The sequence below is a fragment of the Tripterygium wilfordii genome, chromosome 18 (assembly GCF_013401445.1).
Source record: "Tripterygium wilfordii isolate XIE 37 chromosome 18, ASM1340144v1, whole genome shotgun sequence".
NCBI classification, from domain to species: domain Eukaryota; kingdom Viridiplantae; phylum Streptophyta; class Magnoliopsida; order Celastrales; family Celastraceae; genus Tripterygium; species Tripterygium wilfordii.
Window position 1 is genome coordinate 1,713,201 of NC_052249.1, and position 24,944 is coordinate 1,738,144.

General features: G+C 35.7%; 5 protein-coding genes across 6 annotated transcripts; 3 read left to right on the top strand and 2 right to left on the bottom strand.

Moving 5' to 3' along the window:
• Nucleotides 1-800: 800 nt before the first annotated feature.
• On the bottom strand, nt 801-2,489 carry LOC119984709 (PRA1 family protein D-like). Its single transcript, XM_038828787.1, has one exon. It carries the CDS (start codon nt 2,449-2,451, stop codon nt 1,834-1,836), a length of 618 nt encoding a protein of 205 aa, XP_038684715.1. The 5' UTR covers nt 2,452-2,489; the 3' UTR covers nt 801-1,833.
• Nucleotides 2,490-2,603: 114 nt separating this feature from the next.
• LOC119984708 (dol-P-Man:Man(7)GlcNAc(2)-PP-Dol alpha-1,6-mannosyltransferase) lies at nt 2,604-10,459 on the bottom strand. Its single transcript, XM_038828786.1, has 20 exons — nt 10,324-10,459; nt 10,142-10,227; nt 9,641-9,682; nt 9,454-9,499; nt 8,748-8,834; nt 8,204-8,259; nt 7,609-7,726; nt 7,177-7,235; nt 6,777-6,848; nt 5,905-5,968; nt 5,675-5,778; nt 5,167-5,238; nt 4,846-4,932; nt 4,689-4,756; nt 4,475-4,543; nt 4,309-4,391; nt 3,818-3,917; nt 3,421-3,486; nt 3,060-3,153; nt 2,604-2,976 (listed from the first exon to the last, which is right to left on the bottom strand). The coding sequence occupies exons 1-20, from the start codon at nt 10,358-10,360 to the stop codon at nt 2,878-2,880; spliced, it is 1,509 nt and encodes a 502-aa protein (XP_038684714.1). The 5' UTR covers nt 10,361-10,459; the 3' UTR covers nt 2,604-2,877.
• A 1,177-nt stretch (nt 10,460-11,636) lies between these two features.
• LOC119983965 (stemmadenine O-acetyltransferase-like) lies at nt 11,637-13,128 on the top strand. The gene has a single exon (XM_038827708.1). It carries the CDS (start codon nt 11,693-11,695, stop codon nt 13,040-13,042), a length of 1,350 nt encoding a protein of 449 aa, XP_038683636.1. The 5' UTR covers nt 11,637-11,692; the 3' UTR covers nt 13,043-13,128.
• A 690-nt stretch (nt 13,129-13,818) lies between these two features.
• Nucleotides 13,819-16,982, top strand: LOC119984679 (probable FBD-associated F-box protein At1g32375). Its single transcript, XM_038828748.1, has 3 exons — nt 13,819-15,138; nt 15,476-15,637; nt 16,365-16,982. Exons 1-3 carry the CDS (start codon nt 14,158-14,160, stop codon nt 16,632-16,634), a joined length of 1,413 nt encoding a protein of 470 aa, XP_038684676.1. The 5' UTR covers nt 13,819-14,157; the 3' UTR covers nt 16,635-16,982.
• Nucleotides 16,983-21,976: 4,994 nt separating this feature from the next.
• On the top strand, nt 21,977-24,696 carry LOC119984075 (probable WRKY transcription factor 12). Of its 2 annotated transcripts, none has more exons than XM_038827837.1 (4): nt 21,977-22,595; nt 22,686-22,768; nt 23,240-23,419; nt 24,332-24,696. In XM_038827837.1, exons 1-4 carry the CDS (start codon nt 22,332-22,334, stop codon nt 24,495-24,497), a joined length of 693 nt encoding a protein of 230 aa, XP_038683765.1. In that variant the 5' UTR covers nt 21,977-22,331; the 3' UTR covers nt 24,498-24,696. The 2 variants fall into 2 exon arrangements, with proteins under 2 accessions (XP_038683765.1, XP_038683766.1); XM_038827838.1 differs by having other exon boundaries at nt 24,335-24,696.
• The last annotated feature ends 248 nt before the right edge of the window (nt 24,697-24,944 follow it).

Sequence of the window (24,944 nt, forward strand, 5' to 3'; positions counted from 1 at the left end):
TAAAATTCTTAATATTTTTAGAATAAAATTTTTGAATTTATATTTTTGAAATGTTATGTATGACTGATAGATTTATGCCTATAATCACTTTGACCTTCAACAACTCATTGAATTCTACCATGCTTTCTTGTCACCACTTACATGTTCCAATACCAAATGGGTTGAATTTACTTACACATTAGAACAATATAGCATGAGAAAAGCCTCTCATGTTGTGTATGCTGCAATCCAAACAGACTACTAAACCTAGCGAAACTCTAAACATGCACAATACATCAACTAAATATTATAGAAACACACAAAATACATCAAAAACACACAAAATAATAAAAACACACAAAAATCCCCACAAAATGATGGTAATTAATGCTAAAAATACACAAAATGTTTTCAAACTAAATACTACAAATGAATTTCATTGAGTCACATCAAAAGACTCTCATAATTAGCAATACATGGCCTTTGAGAAACCAAAACAACATCAAACCACTCCTATGAAACATTAATTCTCATACAATTCAATATGATTTTTAAATTATTTGAATACTATTAATTGTATGAGTGTGGTTGTGGGTTTAAAGTGTATGAGTGTGGTTGTGGGTATTAAAGTTTTGCAATACATTTATGTGTGTGGTTGTGGGTCTAAAAGTTTTCTAATATATTTTTAAATTTTATTTTGTCTATATAGGCTTTTTTGTAAAGGCGTCCACGTGGCACCATGAATTGAGGAGAAGCCCTGTGAATCCTTAGCTTTATATATATAAATTGATGATTGATTGATGATTGTAGTTAACCTATTAAAAACAAGATTTTTTTTTTATTATTTATTGATATCTAAACCTTACAAATTACACTTCCATCAATTACAATCAAACCTCAATAATCACCATAAATTGTTGAATGTTCAAACAATTCCCATGAAGTTAAAGAATGATGAGGACTATTTGCACCCCAAAGTTGACTAAAGGCACCCCAAAATCACAAAAAAACCTTTATCTAATAATACTCCAACTGTCCCTACCACATATCAGTTCCCTCCTTCCTTTGTTTCTCCTTCTTCCCTTTACTCTCCATCTCTGCAGTTTCCCTTACGAAGCCAGACCTTGCACATAGAAACTGACAATGGTGACAGCCAACGACGGAGAGGAGCAGAGGAGATGGTGGAGGCAAGAAAATCAATGTCTCACGTGGAGACAAATATGGGATCGGTGGCTGCATTTCTTCAAGTGAAGGTGTTGGTGACAGACATGCCCGGGTTCATGCAGGTGCACGCCTTTCATTGTGCCAGGGCCCAAGAGAACATTTGATAGCTTAGAGAAGTTCAGCTTCAAACACATGACCTACAACATCAAGAAGGTATGTACTTTGTTTCCTGGAAACTTTACAGATGCAAAACATCAAACACCTAGACAACCCATAATTTATTTGTTTTCCTTATATTTCGAGGCAAAACGTATACCCAGCCAAAGAAATACCCACAACGGTTGAAGAAGATGAAGAAATGAATTTAGGGTTATGAAGAAGATGATTTGTCTTTTTTTTCCCTTTAATCTCAGCCGTTGGTGAGATCCAACGGCTGAGATTATAAGGTGTAGATTGAAAATTTTGAAAAAAACTGAAATTGAGGTATACTCAGAAATGTTATGTTTTAGTCTAGGGTTTATTTAGAATAGGGTGTGCTTAGTCAAGTAAGGGGTGCAAATAGTCCTCATCTAAAGAATTTACCTTTCTTAAAGGGCGTCTCTGCAAGTAGATCAAACTTAAGGGGTCTAGTTGCATTTTTTTTTCCAACACCAGAAGACAAAAAAAGAAAAAGAAAAGTCAAACAAAGAGTTAAACCATGGACTCAGATCCACCAGCAACACCAGGAGTGTCACTCTTCTGCACAAAAGCCACCAATTCTTCACCACCACCACCACCACCACCACCACCGTCCACCTCCACCTCCACCTCCACCCCCACCACCACATCATCTCGAACCCACAAAACTGCATGAACCAAAACAATAGGCATGGTGGCAGCAAGACAAATCAAAAGATGCAAGCCAGCCTCGGTCAAAATGAGCTCAACCATGGTCCCAAGACCAATCAAAGGCAACACAACTCCTCTTCCAATGATCTTATGTAAGAAACTTGCCGAAGGAAGTGCCCTTATCAGTAGCACATACACAGTGGTCACATATGTCATGATGACCAAGTAAATCAAAGACACCTTACGCTTTGGAATCAGGGTTATGAAGAGCACAATCCATACAAATAGTGAATAGTATAATCCGAAATGATGCAAGTTCTTGATGATCCTGATTGCTGCAGCTTCTGGGGTTGAAGGGATGTTGAAGGGGCAAACAAACCTGAACTCCTTCCTCTGTTTTCCTGTTGAGTCATCGAAATCATGATCGGACGGTGGTGTGGAATTCAAGTGTGGTCTTTGTGTGGCTCCATAGTTAGCCATGGCTTCTCAATTGGGTTGGAGATGCAAAATATTTTGGTTTATAGAAGAAGAAGAACACGCTTACTGTAAGTCAAGAACACGCTTACGTCAAAGGAAGAAAAGTTAGAAGGGGACGGCCAAGACCAAGTCAGGAGTCATAAAGATTAACAATCTGATAATCATAATTAAATGCATTTGTTGATTTTTAAAAACATTTACAAGACTTTGAAGAGTTGAAGTCTGCTTGTTCTCCTAATAACCATTGTAATCTTCAAAGCTTCTATAAATTTAAAGTTCCTACCAACAAGAAGAGCGAAAAGAAACAAAAATATTCTCAAAAGTCAGATCAACTGGCATGGCAGCCACCCACACAAAACCTTGGAAGTGACAAATCCAATACAATTCTCAAACTTACATGATCGCTTCTATAGAAATTGTAAGTTGTGGTCATTGACTGTAAAAACTCAAGAGGCATCCTGGCCAGTTTCTATGCATAATGCCTTCAATGTTGGTATTCCCATGAACATATACTTTGGGCTCATAACTCTGCAGAGATTAGCATAAGTAATAAATTCTTTGTCATATGATGTTATGCAATTGCTTAAAGTGCAATTGTGTTGACTTCATACCATTTCGATGAACGGAAGATGAAGTCGAACACCAGCCCTTGAGAAGCCGTTTACCAAAAATAAACATTTGAATCCGTCAATGTTGGAATGCTCACTGTTAAAAGAAGGGAAAAAAAAGATTAAGATCACTCATGTAGCCACACAAAGGAGGCATTTTCGCTCATTACAAAAATGCTCTCTCATTCCAAGGTTATTTAGCAGAAGATAGCATCTTTTTAAAGTTCATCTTTCTCATCAACAAAAGCTTTCAAAAGAGAATAATCTATGTGAGAGGCAAAAGTTCAGTGAAAGTGAGCGCAAACATAATTTTGGACAAAGGCTACTAGTCTTGTAGCAACGAAGATGATGAGAGAAAACCTACTTTATAAGATACGTAAAATTTCTCCACCGAAATTCTTCCAGATGAATCCCTTCTTCTTTGGAGTACCTGCATTATGTAGCAGCATTATCATGAACCATTACAAACCTTGCATAAACTCTGCGGAAGAGTGCACAATGTTAAATGAACATTGCCCATGAAAAGATACACGCCAATAGAAAAAGATCTTATATGTCTGCACTGAATGAAATAGTTTCTTTTACTGTTACACTGTTACAATTGTCATATTTTATTTTATTTTCAGCAAGTAGCTGCATCATTTTTTTTTACTTTGTGTTTAGTTTTCAACCCAAATTTATTCCTTCACTTTACCAGGAAACAAAAGTGCAGCAAATATATTACAAGAAATAATACAAATCTGGAGCAATCAAGTACATACCTCCAAGGAGAATCCTTTTCACAAAATCGGGATATTCCATTCATTGCTGAAAATGGGTCGATATGAACCCAATATTCATCCGTGCTGTTAGTAAGGCAGCCTGTAAAAGCAAACAATATTATAATTCTTCAGAAACAATGATATATGGAAAGTAGGGTATAAGATAAATCCAGAGAAGGAATCCAAAACCAAAAAAAAAAAATCTAAGAAAAAGCTCATTTTTTTTTATCGAGTGAACGTGTTAGGTTAAGATATCAACAAGTTTTGCAGAGTGATACAACACAGCCGTCCACTTCATTCAGTAATAGATAGCAACACGGTCCTAGTTTGACAATGCTAAGATCAAGAATAATGAGATTAGGCTTTGCATCAACTTGTTAGGTATTAAGGGAACCAAGTGTTAATTTTTTTGTGACTCATCGCACTAACATGTGCAAAAGTGAATGCATGTGTGCGTGTGTGTATGAGAGAGAGAGAGAGAGAGATCTTACCAATCCGATGCAAATATTTCAATGCATAACCACTAGGATAGTTCTCATAGGAGGCCATGAATGATATGGTGGTGCTCCCTAGACTACAGAACACAAATGAGTACATATGAAGAAAGTAAAATTATATAATTATTTTACTTAAAAATAAAAAAGGTCGTGATCCAACCTGATTAGAAATAACCCCAGCATAGTGAAATACAGAAATTTCCAAAGCCTCTTCCTCCTATTGTTGTAGCTAAACAAATTTGCAAGGAGGAAGAGAAAAACTGAGTCAGCCACGAAATTGGAAGCACGGAGAATTTCCTATCTTTATCACTATTTATCAAAGATTACCAATACAGAAATATAGGCAACCAAAAACAAAAACAAAAGTGACATACATCCTACTAGCAGCAACTGCCGCAGAGAAGTTGAAGATTGGAACTGAACTGATGATGAAACGGAGCTCCTACATCATCGAATAGAAGGCAATGTAAATGTGTCAAGTTACGTATAGCAATCAAGTAGCTAATGAAGTTTACATCTCAGAAGAAATACCTTGTGGGGAAGCTTAGAGTAAAGCAAAACAAAGGAAAAAACTGGAAGGACATAGAATAGAACCCTTCTATCGAGTAAGACCCCAAGCTGCAAGAAAAAATAAAATCAGGTTAGAAAAAGACTCGCTACCTGTAACTCAAATCGTTAGCCCTTTTTCCGGGGTAATTATCACAGTAAGAAAGCAAATCAAGTACATTGCATAGAGTTGACCAGTTATAGCATCCAGTGAAAACAGGCTTACGTTGCAAAGAAATAATAACAAACCCCAAAGAAGATTGATATAATTATATATCAGGAGATTAATATACAACATCGACTCACGACAAAGAGCGGATATCCAGCCAGCAACGAACGGGGAAGCGCTGATGTGAAGTACCAGTGAAAGGAATGTGTCTGATGGAAAAAGATGATCAAGAAACACACATAGGCATATAGCAGTTTGAAAACAATTACTTGAAGAGGCAAAAGTAAATGATAAGAAAGCCAAGGAATTTGATGAGAATCATAGGAGTGAAAGTTACTTAGAGTGAATTATATCAATCAAATCTATCTTTTATTTTGTTTGTTGATGCTTTCAATTGAATTGGATTTGTTTGTTATGGGATTCTTAACCAGGTCCTCAACAGAATTATGATAAAAATGGGCATGAAATAAAAGGTTTGCAAGGTTGAAAATGGAAAATGGAAAAGACTACACCTCATGTGTGAGTGTGTATTAGAGAGAGCACAACTTTGGCTCTCTGATTTTCTTGAGTTAAGCCATTTAAATGCATTTTCCATGTTCTACAAGAAATCAAATTTGGAACACAAAAGGCTTCCAAAAAGGATACGCCCCACTCAGAGCTCCGATTCAGAACAGAGTTGAACCATAAAACTTCAAATTCAGGCCATAACGTCCTCTTCCACATTATTGAATCAACCAATATGGTAAGACCTGTGTTGTGAATGATTAAAATGTCAGATACTAATGTGGGAACTAGTAACATAAAAATTCACTAAACGTAAATAAGGTATACAGAAAAACACGAAATAGTTAACGAAAATAAAATAATCCACCAACCTATGCACAACAAAGCAGTTCTGAGGCACCCTTTAAACGCTTCCCATAATGAGATTGATTTAGTCTGTCATTCAAAAACTGAACTTTTTATAATGAGGCAAAAAATAATAATTTACCTTATCTTGACGTTATAGCTTTCAATGGATCAGAAATGACATCATAGTAGCACTTTTATGATGAAACATAGCATGTCAGTGGCTTCAGTGAACTAAAAAGAACCATCTGAAAAGCACCAAGCAAGCAAAACTGTCTCTAATAAAACCAGGATACTGGGGCTCATTTCCAAGCTTCGGAAAACATGTTTTGGACTTTGGGGATGGTCAAAATTGACCTAAAGGGGTCCTGGAGATATGCGTCTCTATTCTCTAAGGAGCCATACTGACAAGCCAGGTTATTTTATGAGAGCCAGGGTTGCATGAATATGGTGCTGAAACAGAACTTTCAGCATTCAAAAAGAAGGAAATCATCACCCACTTAGTCAACTACGACGGAATTCTATAACAAGAATCTAGTTGATTAATAGTACTCAAAATCCAGTACAATCATATTTTTAATATTATTGGTGTCATCTGTAATATGTCAAGTAAAGCACGTTGCACGATATTAGCTGTCAAGCAGCTTTGTTGTTTTGCCCTTTATCCCAGCTCCTTGTGCTAAGTTTTTAATGAGCATCAAAAGAATGTTTGATAGCATGACAGAATTGTATCCTTCCAATTCAAATGCAATTTTATCAAAACGAAAAAAAATCAGGCAACATTCAAAGTCACAATTTGACTGAATCCAAAGTAATCTCATTTTAACAATAGAAAAGAATAATGGATAGTAAAATTACACCGAAGAAACAAAAGATGGGGTAGTGAGCAACTCCATACCAGCAAAAGCTCCAGGCCAAGAGGGCAAAGTAGTAACAGTATGTCACATCTAAAGATGATTGTCGCAAAAATCTGATGATCAAAAACACGAAGCTGTGAGAAGATGTGAAGAAAGCCAGTCTCAGATGCCTAAGTCTGTATACAAGATAAACTACTAAAACAAGAAAATACTTCAACAAAAAATTTATACGTGCAAGTACAATGAATGAGATATCGTAAAGTATGCATTTGAGGAGACTATATAAAAAGAGTTTGGAATACTACTATGCTTTCAATCTAAGATGAAACAAGAAGCACAACCAGCAGAAAATTCAAAATGCAAAACTAAGAGCTTGCGACATTCAGTATACATTAATAATGAATATCCCATGCATAACCTGAAAGTTTAGCAATGACATACCAAACAGTTTAATGCCGCTTGAAATCTCCCCTTCAACCAGTACCCATATGCCAAATTGACTACAACACAAAAGGAAAGGAAATTTAGTCAAACTTATGAAAAGCTTTTCTTCGTAGACTGGGAAGAAAAATACGCATGCATAATAAAAATAACGAAGAACCCTAATGTATGAGTCTTCATGGTGTGTTAAATAATTAAGTAAATAGTTTTAAAGAACCAAACAGTCCTCATTCAAGATGACTTTCAGTAATCCACTGTAACTGATCATAGATATCACAAGAAGCACATGAAGTGAAAAGAATATTGAGCAGGGGGCGTGGATGGCATCTCTAGAAAAAACCAACATTATCTGAGGCTATGAGAAAACAAAATCCAGCTAATTTCACAGGAAAACATATATAAGAATAAGGTTAAATGGCAAGACGTAATCACCTGCACCCATAGCCAGTATGTTTGGAAGAGTGCGCGTGCAATAGAAAAGCGTGTGAAACTGAAGTGAAGTCAAAATCACAAAGAAAGCTTCTACATGATGTCCAAACTTATCTCTAACCTGCACACGACACATTAAAAGTGGTGGAAGTTACCAACCAAGTATTGTAACTGTAGAGAGAACTAAACAACAAGAGCGCGACATAATAAACGTTACTTGAGCTAACCTTGCAAGACAAGTTATTTTACTTTGGCTATCTTGGGAATACCTACTATAATGTATCGAGTCAAGAATAGATTCTGCGAGTTGTGATAAAGGATAAATTTGCAAGTCCAACATTGTCAACTCAAATGCTTACAGGATAAAGTGATAAACTTCCTATGAATGGACAAAAAAACTGGACAGGCATGAAAATTGAATCTTAGTTACATGTGATAAACTAAAGCCTAACTAAAAAAAAGTAAACATGTTAAGTTGTCATACATCCATATGCTAAGATGGTAAAGGGCCTAACAGAATATCTGCAGCCCATGAAAACTTTGTCAATGAATAAAAGCAAATGAGAAAGGTATAAAAGAAATAAAACCAAGAGCATACCTGCATACGAAAACTTCGTAATGTAAATAGTATGATGCAACCTAATGCCAATCTGGCTAGCAAACAACAATAAAATAAACGTTAAGATAGCTCAATGCATAACTTGATGAAAACTAGACATAAATTTGATGAAAACTAGACAACATACAGCTGATAGTAAAACATTCCAATGATTAATTGAATATTAGTTTTGAAAAGAGAAAAACGAATCGCTTGAGAGCTTGAGACCTTGAATGAGGATTTTTCAAAAGATGAAATAGTCATCTCTCTCTCTCGGGTTTGGTGGATGAGGGTTTGAACAGCAAGTCTGCCATGACTTTGAAATGTTGCTTCCAAAGGGATATAAAGGTCAACACTACGAATCATTTTTATTGCATGCAATGTTAAGATAGGAAAAGGAGGGGTGAACTGACAAATAATGGTAGAAAATACCCGTGCACAAGGCTCCCAGTGGGCAGCGTCGTGGACGCGATGACAAATAATAAGCTCAAAAATTTATAGGTAAAGTAGGTGAAAAGGCTGAGCTGCTAATATAAGAGCTAACCTGCAATCAGTCCATATATCTTTGGCAAGTGCAGGAAACTCATCAATAATACAATAGGAGACACCAAAATTGATACAAGCAGGGCACCTGAAAAAAAAAATTCTTTAGCATGAGTTTTGGTTTGCATATAAAGTTTTTTTTTCCCTTCAATTCAATTGATATTGTAATTTGCTGACATGCATTACACGAAAACCAAATATTGAATATTGGTGAATATACGAGTGTAGCTTCCGTTGTATAATTGTGTATAGCTTTCTTTGTTTATATTTTAGTCCCACATTGTATAGCTAGCATTGCCTAACACTCCTTGTTTAGCATATACATAACTCAAGCGTGAGGTGAAGACTCACTCAACGCATATTCACTCAAACAAGGGTTTCTCCCTCTCTTGGTTCCTTCTTCACAAATATAAAGACTAAATTTAACAGTTGACCTAAACTATATATGAACAGAACACATATAACATACTCGAAGAGCCTAAATTCTAATGTTAGTTTAGTTTCTATAGATCTGATTAACAAGCAGATATTGTTAGTAAATTAAATAAATAAATAAATAAAACCACGCTACTGCCAGACAGGTTCCTATGGGTATATCTTAGTCTGTCATATGGAAGGGAAAAAAAAAACCCCCAAATTGTATTGATAATCTTAATAAAGTAAACAGAAACTGTACTAATTAATATTTGGTGGAAAAGAAAGCTTACCAATGAAAGTGCGAGGAACAACTCCAGGGAACTCTAGATGATCATACTAGAATAGGAGACAAATATTCAAAATAAATAAATCAGTCTAAACTCCAAAAACATTCAATTGGAGAAAGTCCTTACCCTAAAGAAAAAGGAAAATAAATTCTCCAACGGATAAAACAAATAGAAGAGAATTTGAACTTACATTATCCAAGTGATGCCGATGAAAAAGAATATCATGGATTGCCTTGATAAATGAACAAAAACAAACGAGGAATAGAGTTAGTGTATAACAAATTGGTTGAATTCATACAACCTCGATCAATCTAGAATTCAACCTAACCAGAGCAAAAATCATATTTGGAACTAAACCCTAAACCCTAAACAAGGTGGAGGAATGAGAATTTCAAAAAGAACAAGGAAAGAAGAACGCTATATATTGTGATTCTCCATGCGTTTAGTTTGAAATTGATATCGATACCAAAGGATCTCAGCTCAATGAGTATAATGAGAGCCACAATTCCAAATGTTAGAGCCAGGCTCAACGAAACGAAAGAATCGAACTTTCAAAAAACTAAGCTAAGCTAAGAACTGATCTTTATTTCCTCAAGTCCCACCTACAAAAAACCCTAAGACCCACCATTTTAAGTCGTTATTTCCTTAATTTTCTCAGAATCGGATTGACATAGTAGTGAAACTGAATTACCTGAACATTGAAGCTTTCTTCAACCTTAGTGTATGGTACCGTGAAGACATAAAAGGCAGCAATCGATCCCCATATTAAGTCGTAGCCTGTGATAATCATTAATTTATGAGAAATAAAACAAAAATCAAAGAATGTGGGTCTGTATATATATTGAAGGTATTGAAAGAGAAAGGTATCCTCACCGTACACAGAGAGAAAGTTCAAAGCTTTGTTAGCCATTGTTGCAGCCTGAAGGTCTGATGGAAGGGAGAGGAAACCTCTGTTTAAAAGAAGGGGAAGCCTTTTTACGGTTTTACCCCTACTGGGAAAGACCTCGGTTGGGATTTGGGAGGGACTAAACGGGATTTTTAAAATCTCCTATTTATCATTCTTCTGTTCAATCCCTCTGCCTCCCTCTCGCCTCCTCTGTTGTTCTCTCTATGGTTAATCTGCCAAGGTAATACGTTTTGCTTGGATTCTTTGTTTCATTTGGGTTTCTGGGCTTAGTTTTGTTGTGGGTTAATTTTAGTTAGTGGTCATATATATTACCAATTGTCTATTGAATTGTGGATTATTGCTTGAGGAAAATGTTTGGTTGCTGAGAAAGTGTGGGAAAATTACACAATAAAATGTGAAAAATTGATTGATATGGCCCATTAGTTCCTTGTTTGATAAATTCTTGGTTGCTAAGTGCTAAGAATTTGTGGGAAGTTAACACATCTATTCTCGGTTGCCAAACAAACTTTTGCTGAGAAAATATAGGAAAGGTATAAATATACACCCCCATTTCTTTAATGAAAAATAGCTTGAAGGCGAATGTTTCATACTTACACTATACCCTGGTTGCTGTAAAAGTGTATTATGAAAAATAGCTTCATGGACGCCAAGGTGGCAAACCAACTCACAACTACCATATTACCACCATCCAAAATGAGCAGACCACCCGTTTGATTAAATTCCCCTTTGACGACCAGACTATACTGATCATCACTCAAAAGACCCTGAAACTGGTTATATTTGTAGGAGGCCAAAGCTTCATTTTGACAGAAACCAAGGTGTCAATATATATGCTAGTTCAAAGAATCCATAATGTTTTGATCATGAAGAGTAAGGCATGTATTGCACGTGGTTGTTTTTGTCTCTCAAATGAGCAGACAATTGTTGACCTGACCATGGGGTTTCTTTCTAAAATGTGTTATGATTATAATAGCACTAATCCAATCCTTTGTCCTATTATCACCCAGTCAACAATAGTCAGCTTATTTGAGTAAGATTACTTCATATTACATGTGTTGTGTATGATTTTATTTTTATTTTTTTTTAAAAAAAGTAAACAATTCTTGCCCAACACTCCTGCAGTTGGTGGGACTCGAGACGGGCAGGATCACTGGGTCACATGTTCGTCTGCTGTGTGTGATTTTAATATTTGATTAATTTAGGACTTTGTCTTATTAGCATTCAGACAACAATTGTGTGCTCATACGAGAAACAAACTGAGACACTCCTTTATAACTGAGCATGAAATGAAACATTGATCATGCTGTAGTCCAACTAACACACTGTTCCAAAACAATGGTTGAGATGGGAGTTGAAGCCACTACAAGGGAAGCCATTAAACCATCTTCGCCAACACCTCCTCACCTTAGAACCTTCAAGCTCTCCTTTCTAGACCAGTCGTCTCCCTTAATGTACTTCCCATTTGTGTTCTTTTACCCTGCTACTGGTGACCAAATCCCAGTAGAGAAAAAAATTGCACAGCTTAAAGATTCACTGTCGAAAGCTCTAACTCTCTTTTACCCAATTGCAGGAAGGATCAAAGATGCCACCACCATTGATTGTAACGATGAGGGAGCTCTGTATGTGGAAGCCAGAGTAAGTTGCTCTCTGAGTGAATGTATTAGTCCACCCAAAATTGAGTTACTAGACAACTTCCTCCCTTGTGAAATTATTTGTAAGGAGCCGCCGAAGGAGTTAGCACAGATAGCTGTTAAGGCTAACATATTTTCATGCGGTGGCATTGCGCTTGGCATGTGTTTTTTCCACAAACTCATCGATGCAGCCACTTTTACTGCATTTGTGAAAGCATGGGCTACCATTGCTCGTGAAAATTGTGATAAAGAAGTGAATGTCAATAACACAGCAGCGACAATTTTTCCACCAAATGAAGAATTTTCTCCGGCTATGGCAGCAACGGGAGAGCTAGCCTCCATGGCTAAAGAAGCCCAGGGGAGAATCCAGAGGTTTGTGTTCAATGCTTCTTCCTTATCTACTCTCAAGGCTAAGGCAAGAAGTGAGCAAGTCCCTAACCCATCTCGCTCAGGAGCTGTATCTGGGCTGATTTGGAAATGTGCCTTGAAAGCATTTAGAGAGACATCTTCAGAGTTCCAAAGACCGTCGCTACTGACATTTTCCCTCAATCTTCGACCAAGACTGAAGCCACCGCTACCACAACATACTGTTGGCAATATTATCTTAACAAAGACTACATGTTACGATCCAACAAGTGAAACAATCAGTGATGAACTACCTCGCTTGGTTAGTCTTATAAGGAAAACAGTGGACAAAGTTGATTTGGACTATTTGAAGAAACTGCAAGGCACAGAAGGTTACAAGGAGATTCACAAGTCATTAGAAGAAGAGCAAGGAATGTATTCTGACTCAAGAAAGCCAATCATTTATGGAGTTGCAAGTATGTGTACAATGGGTTTCTATGAAGCTGATTTTGGGTGGGGGAGGCCTATATGGGTTGCTCTTGGTCCAGTTGTGAAGACATTGTTGAAGAATTTTATTCTTCAGAAGGAGACAAGCTCTGGCGATGGAATAGAAGCATGGGTGGTTTTGGATAAGCAAGAAATGGAAATATTTGAGAGTGATCCAGAACTTTTGACATATGCCACTCTAAACCCAGATATATCCTCCTAGATTATGCCTCTCTGTATGTCAAATATGCTATGCTCTGTTCTTGATGAATTATATGATTCGTGCTGCTGTATTTTTTTTACAAAAAATTTCTATCATTATCACTTCCATGATTGGATGCCATTTTGATTTTTTTTATGATTTTGATTAGCGAAGAGGGACAACTAGTGTAGCAAACCCCTTTTGAGCATGATCATAGGAGTATTCATCCGTTATGAAATGTTTGGTTTAAGTTATAATTATTGTCCAAAGGGTAAAGTCCGTCATCACAACCTCAACAGAATATCAACTGGCAATGAACCCTTCTCTACAAGTGTTTGTGAGGCGCAAAGTTCTCCCTGTAGATAAAATATAAACAAATCGTACTACCCTGTTGGCAATGCCATTTTGATGTTTAAGTATGGGATTATGTGGGACACAAAATTAGTGGGGAAATGATGATATGAACTATGAAGTGATAGAACAAATTTTGAAACAAATTGGAGGCCAAATTAGTATATATTGAGGAGTGCAGGTTGGGAGAAGATGGAGGCACCACTACATTTGATAGAGGAGAGCACACAGTGGGGAAAAGACAGGTAAGAAAGAGGCACAACTTTAATCCTTGATCCACCATCACTTTTTTTTTTCTTTTAATAGGTAAGTTTGAGGTAAGAATGGACAACAACAATTGAGATCCCGATTAGATTCCGACTAAGAATAATATTTTTGCGGCCACACATTGAGTTTTGATCCAACGTATTCTATTATCAGTTGAGAAATTTCTGTGTACGTAGGCTTGACGGTCTGAGTTTGGAAAAAGCGTGTAATGACCAAAGTGACCTCATTGAAAGTCCAACCAAACTTACCATGCATGGAATCCCAGACAGGGCCACAATCCAAGTCCGAACACTTGCGGCGTCCGTTACAAATATCACCTACAGACTCCTCCAGCACACGTGGTGACCGTCGATTGGCTCAATGATGTTAACTCTGTTGGCACCAACTCAAATGTCCGGCGTGAATGGCAGCCCGGCTCCTCACAACCACAAGCACGATCCCAAGAGCATTCCACCTCCAGTTTTTATAGTTCGCCACCTGTTCGGTGAAATTCCCCACTGACTGGCGGATTACTGATCATGGACTCAAACGACCCTGAGACTGCTCGAGAAGGACGTAGGAGGGGAGACCATGACGTTGATGTGAGAGACAAGGTTGATAAGCTCAGTAGTCTGCCCAACCCAATTCTTCATTGTATCTTCTCGTTTGTTCCCACCATCGACGTTGTCAGGTGCAGCCTGCTATCGAGGAGATGGAGGTATTTTTGGACCTCAATGCCTTTCTTAGATATTGACCACTGCTACTTTTGGTCACCCCATATCAAGTTTGGAAACCAATTGGAGTTTGGAGTGAAATTTACAAACTTTGTGACATCTGTATTAATGTTCAGAGATGGTAGTGATATTCAGAGGTTTCGATTGTCGAGTTTTATCTATTGCAGTAAGTGGGTCGACATGTGGGTTACTGTTCTAATGAGTCACAATGTTAAGGAGCTTGATTTGACTGTTTGCCCTGAGGAATCAATGGTGTTACCTCAGTGCCTTGCGGATTCTGATCATTTGGAAACGTTGAAGTTGAATTTATTCAATCATGTTCTTGTAATGCCTAGACCGATGATGGGTCGTTTTAGTAAGCTCAGTTCATTGCATCTTATATCCGTTAGATTTCCTGATAGTAATTCGGCACGTATGCTTTTCTTGAGGTGCAAGCTTCTTGAGCATTTGGTACTGGATAGGTGCATCTATGAAAATATGAGAGTGCTCATTATACGTGCAATCAATCTGAAGACTTTAACTATTGACAATGTTGGAATGGGCAATGATGACTCGACAAAAACTGGACTCAAGATTTTCGCACCCAATCTCCTTTCACTCAAGGTGATGGGTCCTAAGGCGTGGGATTATGATTTACAAGACACAGCCTCCTTAACCGATGTGTGTGTTCAGTTATTCATTGGCTTCAAGACTAGACGGGAGGGAGGCATTAGTTGCCCAATGTATAAACTCTTCACCGGCTTCCATAGCACAAAATTTATGAAGCTACATATTGATTTATTGCAGGTGTGCAACCTTCCCCTATGTATAAATAGCCTATTCGTGATTCTCCAAACTTACCTCTATGCTTTTCTGTTCTGGAGGCTATTTTCTGCTGATACTCTTATGCTCTGTTGTTTCTTGGCTGCTTCTATGTCAAGACTACTGCACAAGTCTATTTAGTCGTTTATTCAGTTGTACTGGGTTTAAACTGTAGTAGTTTTATGTGACATTTACTGTAACTTGCTTTTCTTGATTGCAAATCTGTATACCCCTTCTCTGTAATTCTCTTTGTTAATAAATTTCGAAATTATCTCTTTGGTTATTTATTTCTCATTTTTTAAAATATTTTTTGCACGTCCAGTTTTATCTCCCAAAGATTAATGCACCAGATTGTTTCCCTGCTCCATTTCAAAATCTGGAGTTCGTAAAGCTTTACACTGGAGCAGATAAACGCAACCTGGAATTTATATTGCATTTGCTTCAGCACTCTCCAATGTTAGAGACCCTTGCAATCGATTTCAAGGTAATTATATATTTTGCGGAAGTGAACCCGATTTGTGCTATTGATTTTCACTTTCTTATCCTTGTAGTATATGACCGTTCATTTTTCTTTATTTGACTTCCATTCATTTCCTTTAGTTTTAAAAGGAGTGGCTTTAAAGCTGTATTAGTTTTGTGCACTGCATGTTTTTGTATTTTAGGCTGCAAGAATTGTTCCTTTCCCTTTCTAACTCCTGTTTCCTATACTAATTGCTTGAAGTTATCTTGGCTAGTTGGCTTGCACATAGTTGATGTATACCCTGATAGCAGTACTAGGCTTGACTAGATATGATGACTCGTCTTGACCAATTATTAATACTGCTTTGCTTCAGTTGTGATTCTGATTGCAAAATTTGTAGTTGTAATCAACTGTCTTTTTCTGTTTTAAACTAGTCCTTGAATATCGAGCATAGATGCTGCTTTTAAATATCAAAACATGGGAAAAAAATAAAAGCGAATCAGGCCAAACTCTTTCTTGAACTATATGGCTGCTTTAATTGATGGACCATATTAAAGCTTCTTGTTACTTGATTCAGTCGGCAACGGTCGCACTTTATTAAATGATAATTTGTTTTGCATCTTCCACTGTGCTCTTGTTTTCGGTAATGAAGAAAGTCATTGTGCTTACTTCTATTTGCACATAATTAATTATTTGATTTGTCGTGTTATTGATATCTATGAACCCTATTTTCTATTCCTTTTGCTTTTAGGAATGTGATAGGAATAATCGCTGGGAATCAGAGGACAAGGCTGTTGCATGTTTGATGTATTGTCTCAAAACCATTGAGATAGGCAACTTTGAAGGGCAAGAAAACATCCTTGAGTTGATAAGGTTTTTGTTAAGGAATGGGTGCTTGCTTGAAAAGATGACAATTACTTGGTCCTTGAATGTGGAGAAACCGATGGAAATAATCGAAAATGGGTTGGCAATAATGGCGTTTCCAAAAGCCTCTTCAGATGTTTCCATAACATTTCTTTAGGTTTTGGTTCTTGGGCCAAAGTAAGTGATTCTGATATACCTAATGTGCTTGAAGCTTTTGACCTTACTGTAACTATTTGATGTACATGGTTGGCATGGCACCCCTTTTTTGTGGTGCCCTATTAACATTATTTCCCTTTCAGTTTAAAGGCCTTAAACTAAGAAAATAGGATTACATGTCATTGTAATTTTTGTTTATTTTTCTACTACAGTTCTGCAATTACTACTTTTCCTGTAAGATTCCCATTACTGGAAAAGTTGGTTGTTATATATGAACTTTAGTTCTATAAAATGAAGAGGTAGATATGAATACTGGAAGACCCTTTTTTTTTCCCAAAAGTAAGGGTTTCTTGATGTGGTTGTATAGAAAATGAATGCTGTAGACTTTGCAGAAGCTATACTTTCATTGAGGTTAGGTGTCTTATTTTCTGTTTAATCTCTTATAGTGTTTCTACAAGTAATTAAAATTTGCTGTATAGGTTGATTTGCTATAGCTGATAAGTTTGTTTTTTTTTTTGGGAATCATGAGGAACTCTTATTGAAAGTACAAAACGACACCGTGTTATGTTATTTTATTCATGCGATCAATACGACCGCAGCCCGGCTGCGGTGAGATAAACCGCAAGTATAAGTAAAAAAAAAACCCGCGGTTTTGTAAACCGCAGGTATAATACATTTATACCTGCATTTTCTTGTACAAGTCCATTTTCTTGTAGTGAATCCTTCTCACAACTTAGGTCATGCTTTTAGATTGTGTTTACTTCCTGTAGAATCTAAGACCCAGAAAGTTGTCTGAGGAAGTCTTCATAGATTATAGTGATAAATGAGTAAGGGTAAAGGTTGGTTGAAGATTGCTGAGTCTTACCTGCAAGAAAATATATACTCTCTTGTAGGAAAAAACAAAAGATTAGAAGAAAAAGAAAGTAGTAAAGAATGGAACAAGGGATCTGAGAGACATACTGGGACCCTCTATATATCTGATGCCTCAATCTATCATCATTAGATTTTGGAAAAGACTTTTTGAAATTTGATGGAGAAGGCTATGATTGTTGCATGGAATTCAGCATGTACTGGCTTTATCTCTGTCTTTTTCTCCCTCTCTATCTCTCTCTTATTGCTTCTAATTACAATCTTTTCTCAAGTTTTTGGCTTGGTGATAAATTGTCAGGATTAACTCTTTGTTAAACCCAAGAGATCCTAGGTTTAACTCACAAGTCCAACAAATTTCTTTGGAGCTGCAAGCATGACGGAGAATCGCATAATCGCGTATGGTTTATCATGTAGGACGGGGTCAATGTAACCGTGTGGTCCCTTTTTCTTAATTTGCCTGATTGAAATGTAGGGTTTTGCACACAAGATACTGGAGTGTGTAAGGTTTGAATGGAATTTCTTGGTTTCCCAAAGCCAGAACTTATTTAGGTTGATTTTCCTCTCTAGTAGTACAGAATTGAGTTCAGTTGCCGTCTCCAAGCGGAACTAACTAATTCTCACAAGGATCTTTTTTCTTAAGAAAGAATAACATAGAACCATCAAATTCAAACCCTTTTATATTTTGTTAAATTACCCTGTAACAAGCTGTTAGAATCCTTTTAACATGTTATTTTTCAATAAAAATGTATTTTTCGTCCTTCAACTATGGGGCGAGTTTCATTTTCGTTCCTGAGCTTTTTTTTCTCCTATTTTTGTCCTTTAAGTGAGATTGGGGTCGGAAAATGCTTACATGGCAGCTATATGGTACGTCGGAGAAATATAATCTAACGAACAATAGGATATCACGTTGGATTTTTCCGTTGCCGGATTTATTCGAGGGACAAACGGTGTACTTTTTCATAATTGGGGGACGAATATGGGAGGGAAAAAAAAGATAAGGGACAAAAATGAAACCTGACCAATAATTGAGGGATGAAAAGTACCATTTTATTGTTATTTTTGTATGTCTAATTATTTTTTGGTTTATAGAATACCAGCAAGCGTGAGGGTTTGTATCAAATAGTGAGAGACTCATAAAGTTAAGCAACAATGCAAGGTAATGTGTGTGTATTACCCTAGTAGGTGTATAATAAGAATATCTTTTTTTATGACCAAAGATGATATTATGCATGTTTATCTTTTAGGCATTTAATGTGAGTCTAAATTCATGTTGTTAGGTCCATCATGTGCACAGAAATTTATTCAAAACATATATAAATCATATGATTTGACCTCACAAGACTGTCACCCAAGTGATTTTATAACAACAAGAGGTGACCTAGAAAAAAAAAATTCTGCAATCATTACTTGGCACAGAGGAAGTCACTTAAATGTGCCTCCCATTGATAATAATTTTATCTTTTTCTCTCTTTTTTTTTTCTGAAATATATAATTAAATATCAACTCTATTGTATGTCCCACTTTTTTACTTTGTTACTTTGCGTCATAATATTAAGGGTTTGTTCAGTAAAACATATGCGTTAGCATAAATCGTTTTATCAAACGCACCAGATATTTAGTGTAATACGTTCAAAAAATATAAACTCCATCAATGAAAGCTTATTTCAAAAATTAACAAATATAAGCTAATATCAATTTTAAAAGAATTAGTTTATTTTCCTCAAATATAAACTAATTATGTAGGTATCTACTTTTTCATACTTTTGTTTTTCAAGGGTATAATAGGCAAAAATATTAGCTACTCAATCAAAATTTTAATTCAAATCAACATTTTACCTCCTCATGTACTAATATATACATATACATATACATATACATATATATATATATATATCATTATTACTATAGGTATTTCTCTACATCACCTTCAGCTTTCACAATCAGAAATGATCTTGAATGAGATTAGTCACACATGTTGTACATAATTTTAAGATTGAAATTACATTATGGCTCATCATCATTAATTAGTTCCTTTCAATCTTTTGGTCGGTTCACAATAAAATAACTTTCTTTTTCAATGAAGAAAATTTTTTCGGCTCAAGTAAACCCTAAGCTCCGGATACTTGAATCAATTACAAATATACAATCAAAATTTTCGGCGGATGTATTGCTATTTTGTTGACTTGAATATAAACCAGACAAGTACAGTTTACAAGCAAAACTCAACTCCTTTCACATTGAAAACGTATTTTTTGAGCCTAATAATCGATGACGACAGTACATGAAGAACAAATATGTGCGGCCCTGTGGCCAAGAGCGAATAATATTTCAAAGTGTTTGGGTTAGGAATTTCAACATAATATCAAAGCAAGTCTCAATCCAGTTGGACGGACCTCTACCTGTCCGTTTATAATCATGTAGGCCCGTGGCCTGGATGCAATAAAATCACACTACAAACAATCAATGAAGACTATAATAATTAACAATATTCAAATTGTCAAACACTCGAACAATTCGACTATACTCAATTCATAAAACTCACCCAACACGCAATTGTATTGACTTGGAAGAATTACAATTCAACACCCAAATAATCGATTTGTATTACATCAACAAATACAAATCGAAGAGAAACTGAAAGAGGAGGAGAGAATTGAAACATGGAAAGAGGAGGTGTTGCTGCATACAAATCGAAATAAGAGGAGGAGCGATCTACGAAAGCCACAAGCCCTAATTACCATTGACAAAAGAAATCAAAAGAGGAGGAGCAATCTATGCAAACACAGGACAAACCTATGTAGAGAATGGATTTAATTATTTTTTAGTGGATGACTGAATAATTTTCATTGGAAGCCTAATTAATTTTTTCCTAAGCCAGTTCATAAAGCTCAATATAATTATTTTTTTTTCAAAATTTCATGAGAGCCCAACTCCCCAGTGATTCTACTACAGATCTGCCTCTGTAACCATTACCTACAAATGTGAAATGGCCGAATTTTTTGTTTATTTTTTGTATTATGGTTGAGGATCCAGTGTACATAAAAAGATTACAAGACGAAATTTGAATAAGAAGATAATAAATAAAATAAAAATATGAAAAACAAGCAAATATTGTTTGTGTCTGGGAGTTGTTGTGAGAGAGGTAGCCCTCTCTATAGCTACTTGTTGGTGTAATGGGGGAAGTTGGAAGGTCTTTTCATGGAAAATAGAGAGGGAGAAGAAAGAGGAGATAGAGAGAGAGGGAAAACAGTGGAGTATATGAAGAAGTTGCAGGGTTAGGAGTGAGTGGAAGGCTAGGGTTATCATAGTTTTTTTTTCTTCCCCTTTTCTCATCTTTTTTCCAGGAAAATAAAAAATATATTTGTGAATATATATCATAATGGAATATGATATGGCAGGATTTGAAAGGCTCCATTATTAAATATAGAGAGACATATTGACATAGATGGAGAGTTCTTATGTACTCCAACACTCATTGCTCCCCAAGACTATAGTTCTCTCTCTCTCTATAATTAATTAATTCTCTATTTTAATTTATAAGGCTTCAAATCTAATTAAATAGAGATTAATGAAACATGAGTTCTGAAGCAATTCATTTCTTCTTAATGATTCTTACTTAAATTGATGAAGAAATCATATTCAATTTTTTAGTGACAAGAGGGGACATGTACCTGAACATAACTATATTCCCACTTTCAGTAATATATATATATATCTCCATGATTGAAAGTTTTTGTGAATTGCATGTTAATGTGTTACGTGAGTTTAAAAGAAAAAAAATTACTTTTTTTGTTTTGTTTTTCAAATATTGGGATAAGATTACATGCATTTAAAGAATTATAGTGATTTGCACCTCATCTATATTGATAGTTTAAGAAAACCAGACCTAAGCCAATATTGCTGGTTGGAGTAACAAAGATAGTCTACTTCCATATCCTGATAATTAGGGTTTAGGACTACTATGTTAAGCTCAAAAAGTATATATTGATATATTGTGTGTAAGTTGATTATTAATATATAATAATTTCACTTTTTAAAAAAATTCCAAATTATTCAAGATATATATTGAGAATACATGTTATTATGCACACTTGTCCAAATCCCCATATTCCAATATATATATATTAGGTAAGGCTTTGTGGTTACAAGGTAAGGAGTGGATTTATTCTTACACATATGAGATTCGAACCCTAGTTATTACTTATCAACGAAATACATACTATCCTTGTCAGTTGTCACTACACCGGTCGGCAGACTCAAGTGTGTGTACGTATTTATATATATAACCAATTCATTTTTTATTTCAAATATTAATTATTTAAGGTGGACTAAATAAACTTACCAACTATTCATGTTTATAGACTCTTTTTTTCCAGAGGTTTAGTGTTAATTCAGACCTTGAGGGCAGCCTTACTAGGTCAATGTGTATATATATATATATACACACACACTTTTTCCATAGCAAAGTTCACACCCACCACACAATCCTTAGATTATTGGTTCTGAGTTACCCTGTACACAAAATTAAGCTCTTTCTTTTTTGTTTCTTCTACATACCCTCTTCCTCTTTATGAGAAGGAATTCTTCTCCCAGCAAGAAATAAAACATTCCATTCCGCGTCTACTCTTGTTGACCAAAAGCATCTATACAAACAACAACAATCGTGGAACACACAGCTCCAGAGCTCAACAGGATCATCAGCAAGCGATTGCACCGATTGAAATCTCTCTCGCTCTCTCTCTCTCTATATATATATAGCTTACAGAGATCGATAACGAGAGAAGAGGAAGAAGAAGAAGAAGAAAAGGAGGTAGAGATCAGATTAACAATGGAAGCAGAAAGGCTGAGAGGTGTTGTTCCAAGTAGTTATGATTTACAGGTCTCATTCTCTACCCCATCTAGTACTACTAGTACTACTCCACAAGGGATTCATGAAATGGGTTTTGTCCAATTTGAAGAAAACCATGTCTTAAGCTTCTTGTCCCCCTCCCAACATATATCTTCTCATCACCACCACACTCCGCCTCCAACCACCGCCACCGCGGTGGCGGCTTCCGCTTCAATCGTTTTTAATAATCACAACAATAATCAGGTAATAATTTGTGGATTTTCATCTTTAACATGCTAGCTAGGCTTGATTAATTTGTTTGTGTTTTGATTGATTTGTAATAAAAATTTTTAGGTGGGATCATTGGATCCAAAGACTACTGTTAACGATGACAACTGCGCAGCTGGTAATGCCAACGATGGCAGCAACAATTCATGGTATATATGTCTATGAATTAATTGTATGTACAATCATTTGCATCATGCCCTAGAAAATACAGTTATGATAAGGATCTTAGTATTTGGTATTCCAGTTATCCCAGTTATTAAGTTGTACGCACAGAATTTCATGTGCGTCCAATTCAATAACTGGGATATCAACTACAGAGAATTTTATCGTTTTCGTACAAAATATTCTTCAAAAATCTAATTAAGAGATCTGTATACATATACACACACATGGAATAGACAGCTTCAGAGAGATGTTCTCTTTTCCTTTCTCTCTCTCTCCTTCTTTTCCTAGTGGTTGCAGTTAATTAGTACACGTATATACATACATATATGACAGACTTCAAGAAAGTCTTGATACCCATTGATGCCCAAATCTGTGAAGATAATTGTGTATAAACTATAGATATATATACATATATGGTGATTGGGCCTTGTTTGATTTACTGGGAATCTTGTCAGGTGGAGGAGCTCATCAGCAGGATCCATAGACCAGAAAAATAGTAATAAAATGAAAGTGAGGAGGAAACTGAGAGAACCAAGATTCTGCTTCCAAACAAGGAGTGATGTGGATGTACTTGATGATGGTTATAAGTGGAGAAAATATGGCCAAAAAGTTGTCAAGAACAGCCTCCATCCAAGGTATATATATATATATATATCTCTTCTTTCCATCTTAATATTTTCATTTCTTACATAGAACTCTATATATAATTATATATATATATATATATATGCTGCAATCAATAATTTTTCATTTCAAAGCTTGCTTGGATTTCATTGATATATCTTGGGTTTGGATAATTAGTAATGCCTACACACACACACACACATATATATATATATATATAATTACATAGGCATCTTCCAAAATCAAAATTTACGTAGGTTAAGATTTAGTTTTTCCATCTTGAATCTGAATATGTACTCGTGATTGTGAGAGAATTAAACATGTAGTCTTATTTTTAATTTGTTAAAGAAATTAAGTTGTTCTAGCTTTTCACTAATTATTTTAACCATCTCTTGTTCAGTTAATTTATTATACAAATATATGGGATGATCTCATGTAGATGAGATTATTCAATTAACTAATGAAAACAAATTGAAATCAAAATTATAAGGGATGATGCCATGTACTAATTAATGCAATATTAAAAAAAATAGAGTTGTTTCTATACGGATATTATTGTCCGCTCTCATCGAATGCTCACATGAGTTTGTTCTTTTGAGCCATCTCCAAATTACTTATATAAAAACATGTCATTTGTCTGAGAGGAGTTGGACCTTTGTTAATATACCAATATATCAATCCGATGTGTGACTACAAGTTTTGACAGTTTGAAACTCCTTCATTGTTTTTTCTTCCTATCATGTTTAGCTTTCTTCTAGCTCGCTCCTTATAAAATTTGTGTGGTTTTTTCTTTCCCCTCTTTGTAAATGAAAGAAAATTGCAGAGGAATTTTATAGCCTTTGATCAGTTACATTTGTTCATGGAAACTGGAATGTTAAGAGTGATTTGTTAATAGTGTTGTGTTGTGTGAAAATTGTTGACAGAAGTTACTACCGATGCACGCACAACAACTGTCGAGTGAAGAAAAGAGTGGAAAGGCTATCGGAAGACTGTCGAATGGTGATAACAACCTATGAAGGTAGACACAATCACTCTCCCTGTGATGACTCCAACTCCTCCGACCATGACAACGGCTTCACCTCTTTCTAGCTCTACTATATATCTATCTATATATCTATATATCTTCCCCATTTATACAAGGAACACTTTTTCAAAAGCCTTGTTAATTTGAGATATATATATGTATGTATGTATGTATTGTGCACAATGTATAAGATTGTTATTTTGTGGAACTCCCTACAATGTTGAACAATTATAATTTATAGCTACATTTGCTTTCTCTTGCCAACTATTGTTTCCATAAGTTCTAATGTTCTATAGCTCATGAAGTTCTGTAGACCCAAAATTGCTAGGAGGAAGGTTTTGGGTTCAGATAGTTACTAACATTTAATAATAGCGGTAGAAGCTGGAGATTATGCCAAACCGATATGAGATTTCAGTTTTAACAATAGAAGTTGAAGATTAGGATTAATTTCTATTCTAAAGTTCCAAAATTTCTTATTTTCTTGTCGATATTTGTTTAATATATACATATAT

Bases quoted from the DNA above. Each gene is read 5' to 3' on its own strand.
- LOC119984709 (XM_038828787.1), bottom strand. From the start codon at position 2,451: ATGGCTAACTATGGAGCCACACAAAGACCACACTTGAATTCCACACCA.
- LOC119984708 (XM_038828786.1), bottom strand. From the start codon at position 10,360: ATGGCTAACAAAGCTTTGAACTTTCTCTCTGTGTACG. The intron at 5,969-6,776 runs GTATGGAGTTGC...TTTGAATGACAG, and splicing joins TTGGCCTGGAGCTTTTGCTG to ACTAAATCAATCTCATTATG. The intron at 3,918-4,308 runs GTAAGATCTCTC...TTGCTTTTACAG, and splicing joins GAAATATTTGCATCGGATTG to GCTGCCTTACTAACAGCACG.
- LOC119983965 (XM_038827708.1), top strand. From the start codon at position 11,693: ATGGTTGAGATGGGAGTTGAAGCCACTACAAGGGAAGCCATTAAACCA.
- LOC119984679 (XM_038828748.1), top strand. From the start codon at position 14,158: ATGGACTCAAACGACCCTGAGACTGCTCGAGAAGGACGTAGGAGGGGA. The intron at 15,139-15,475 runs GTGTGCAACCTT...TTGCACGTCCAG, and splicing joins TACATATTGATTTATTGCAG to TTTTATCTCCCAAAGATTAA. The intron at 15,638-16,364 runs GTAATTATATAT...TTTTGCTTTTAG, and splicing joins CCCTTGCAATCGATTTCAAG to GAATGTGATAGGAATAATCG.
- LOC119984075 (XM_038827837.1), top strand. From the start codon at position 22,332: ATGGAAGCAGAAAGGCTGAGAGGTGTTGTTCCAAGTAGTTATGATTTA. The intron at 22,596-22,685 runs GTAATAATTTGT...AAAAATTTTTAG, and splicing joins ATAATCACAACAATAATCAG to GTGGGATCATTGGATCCAAA. The intron at 22,769-23,239 runs GTATATATGTCT...GAATCTTGTCAG, and splicing joins GATGGCAGCAACAATTCATG to GTGGAGGAGCTCATCAGCAG.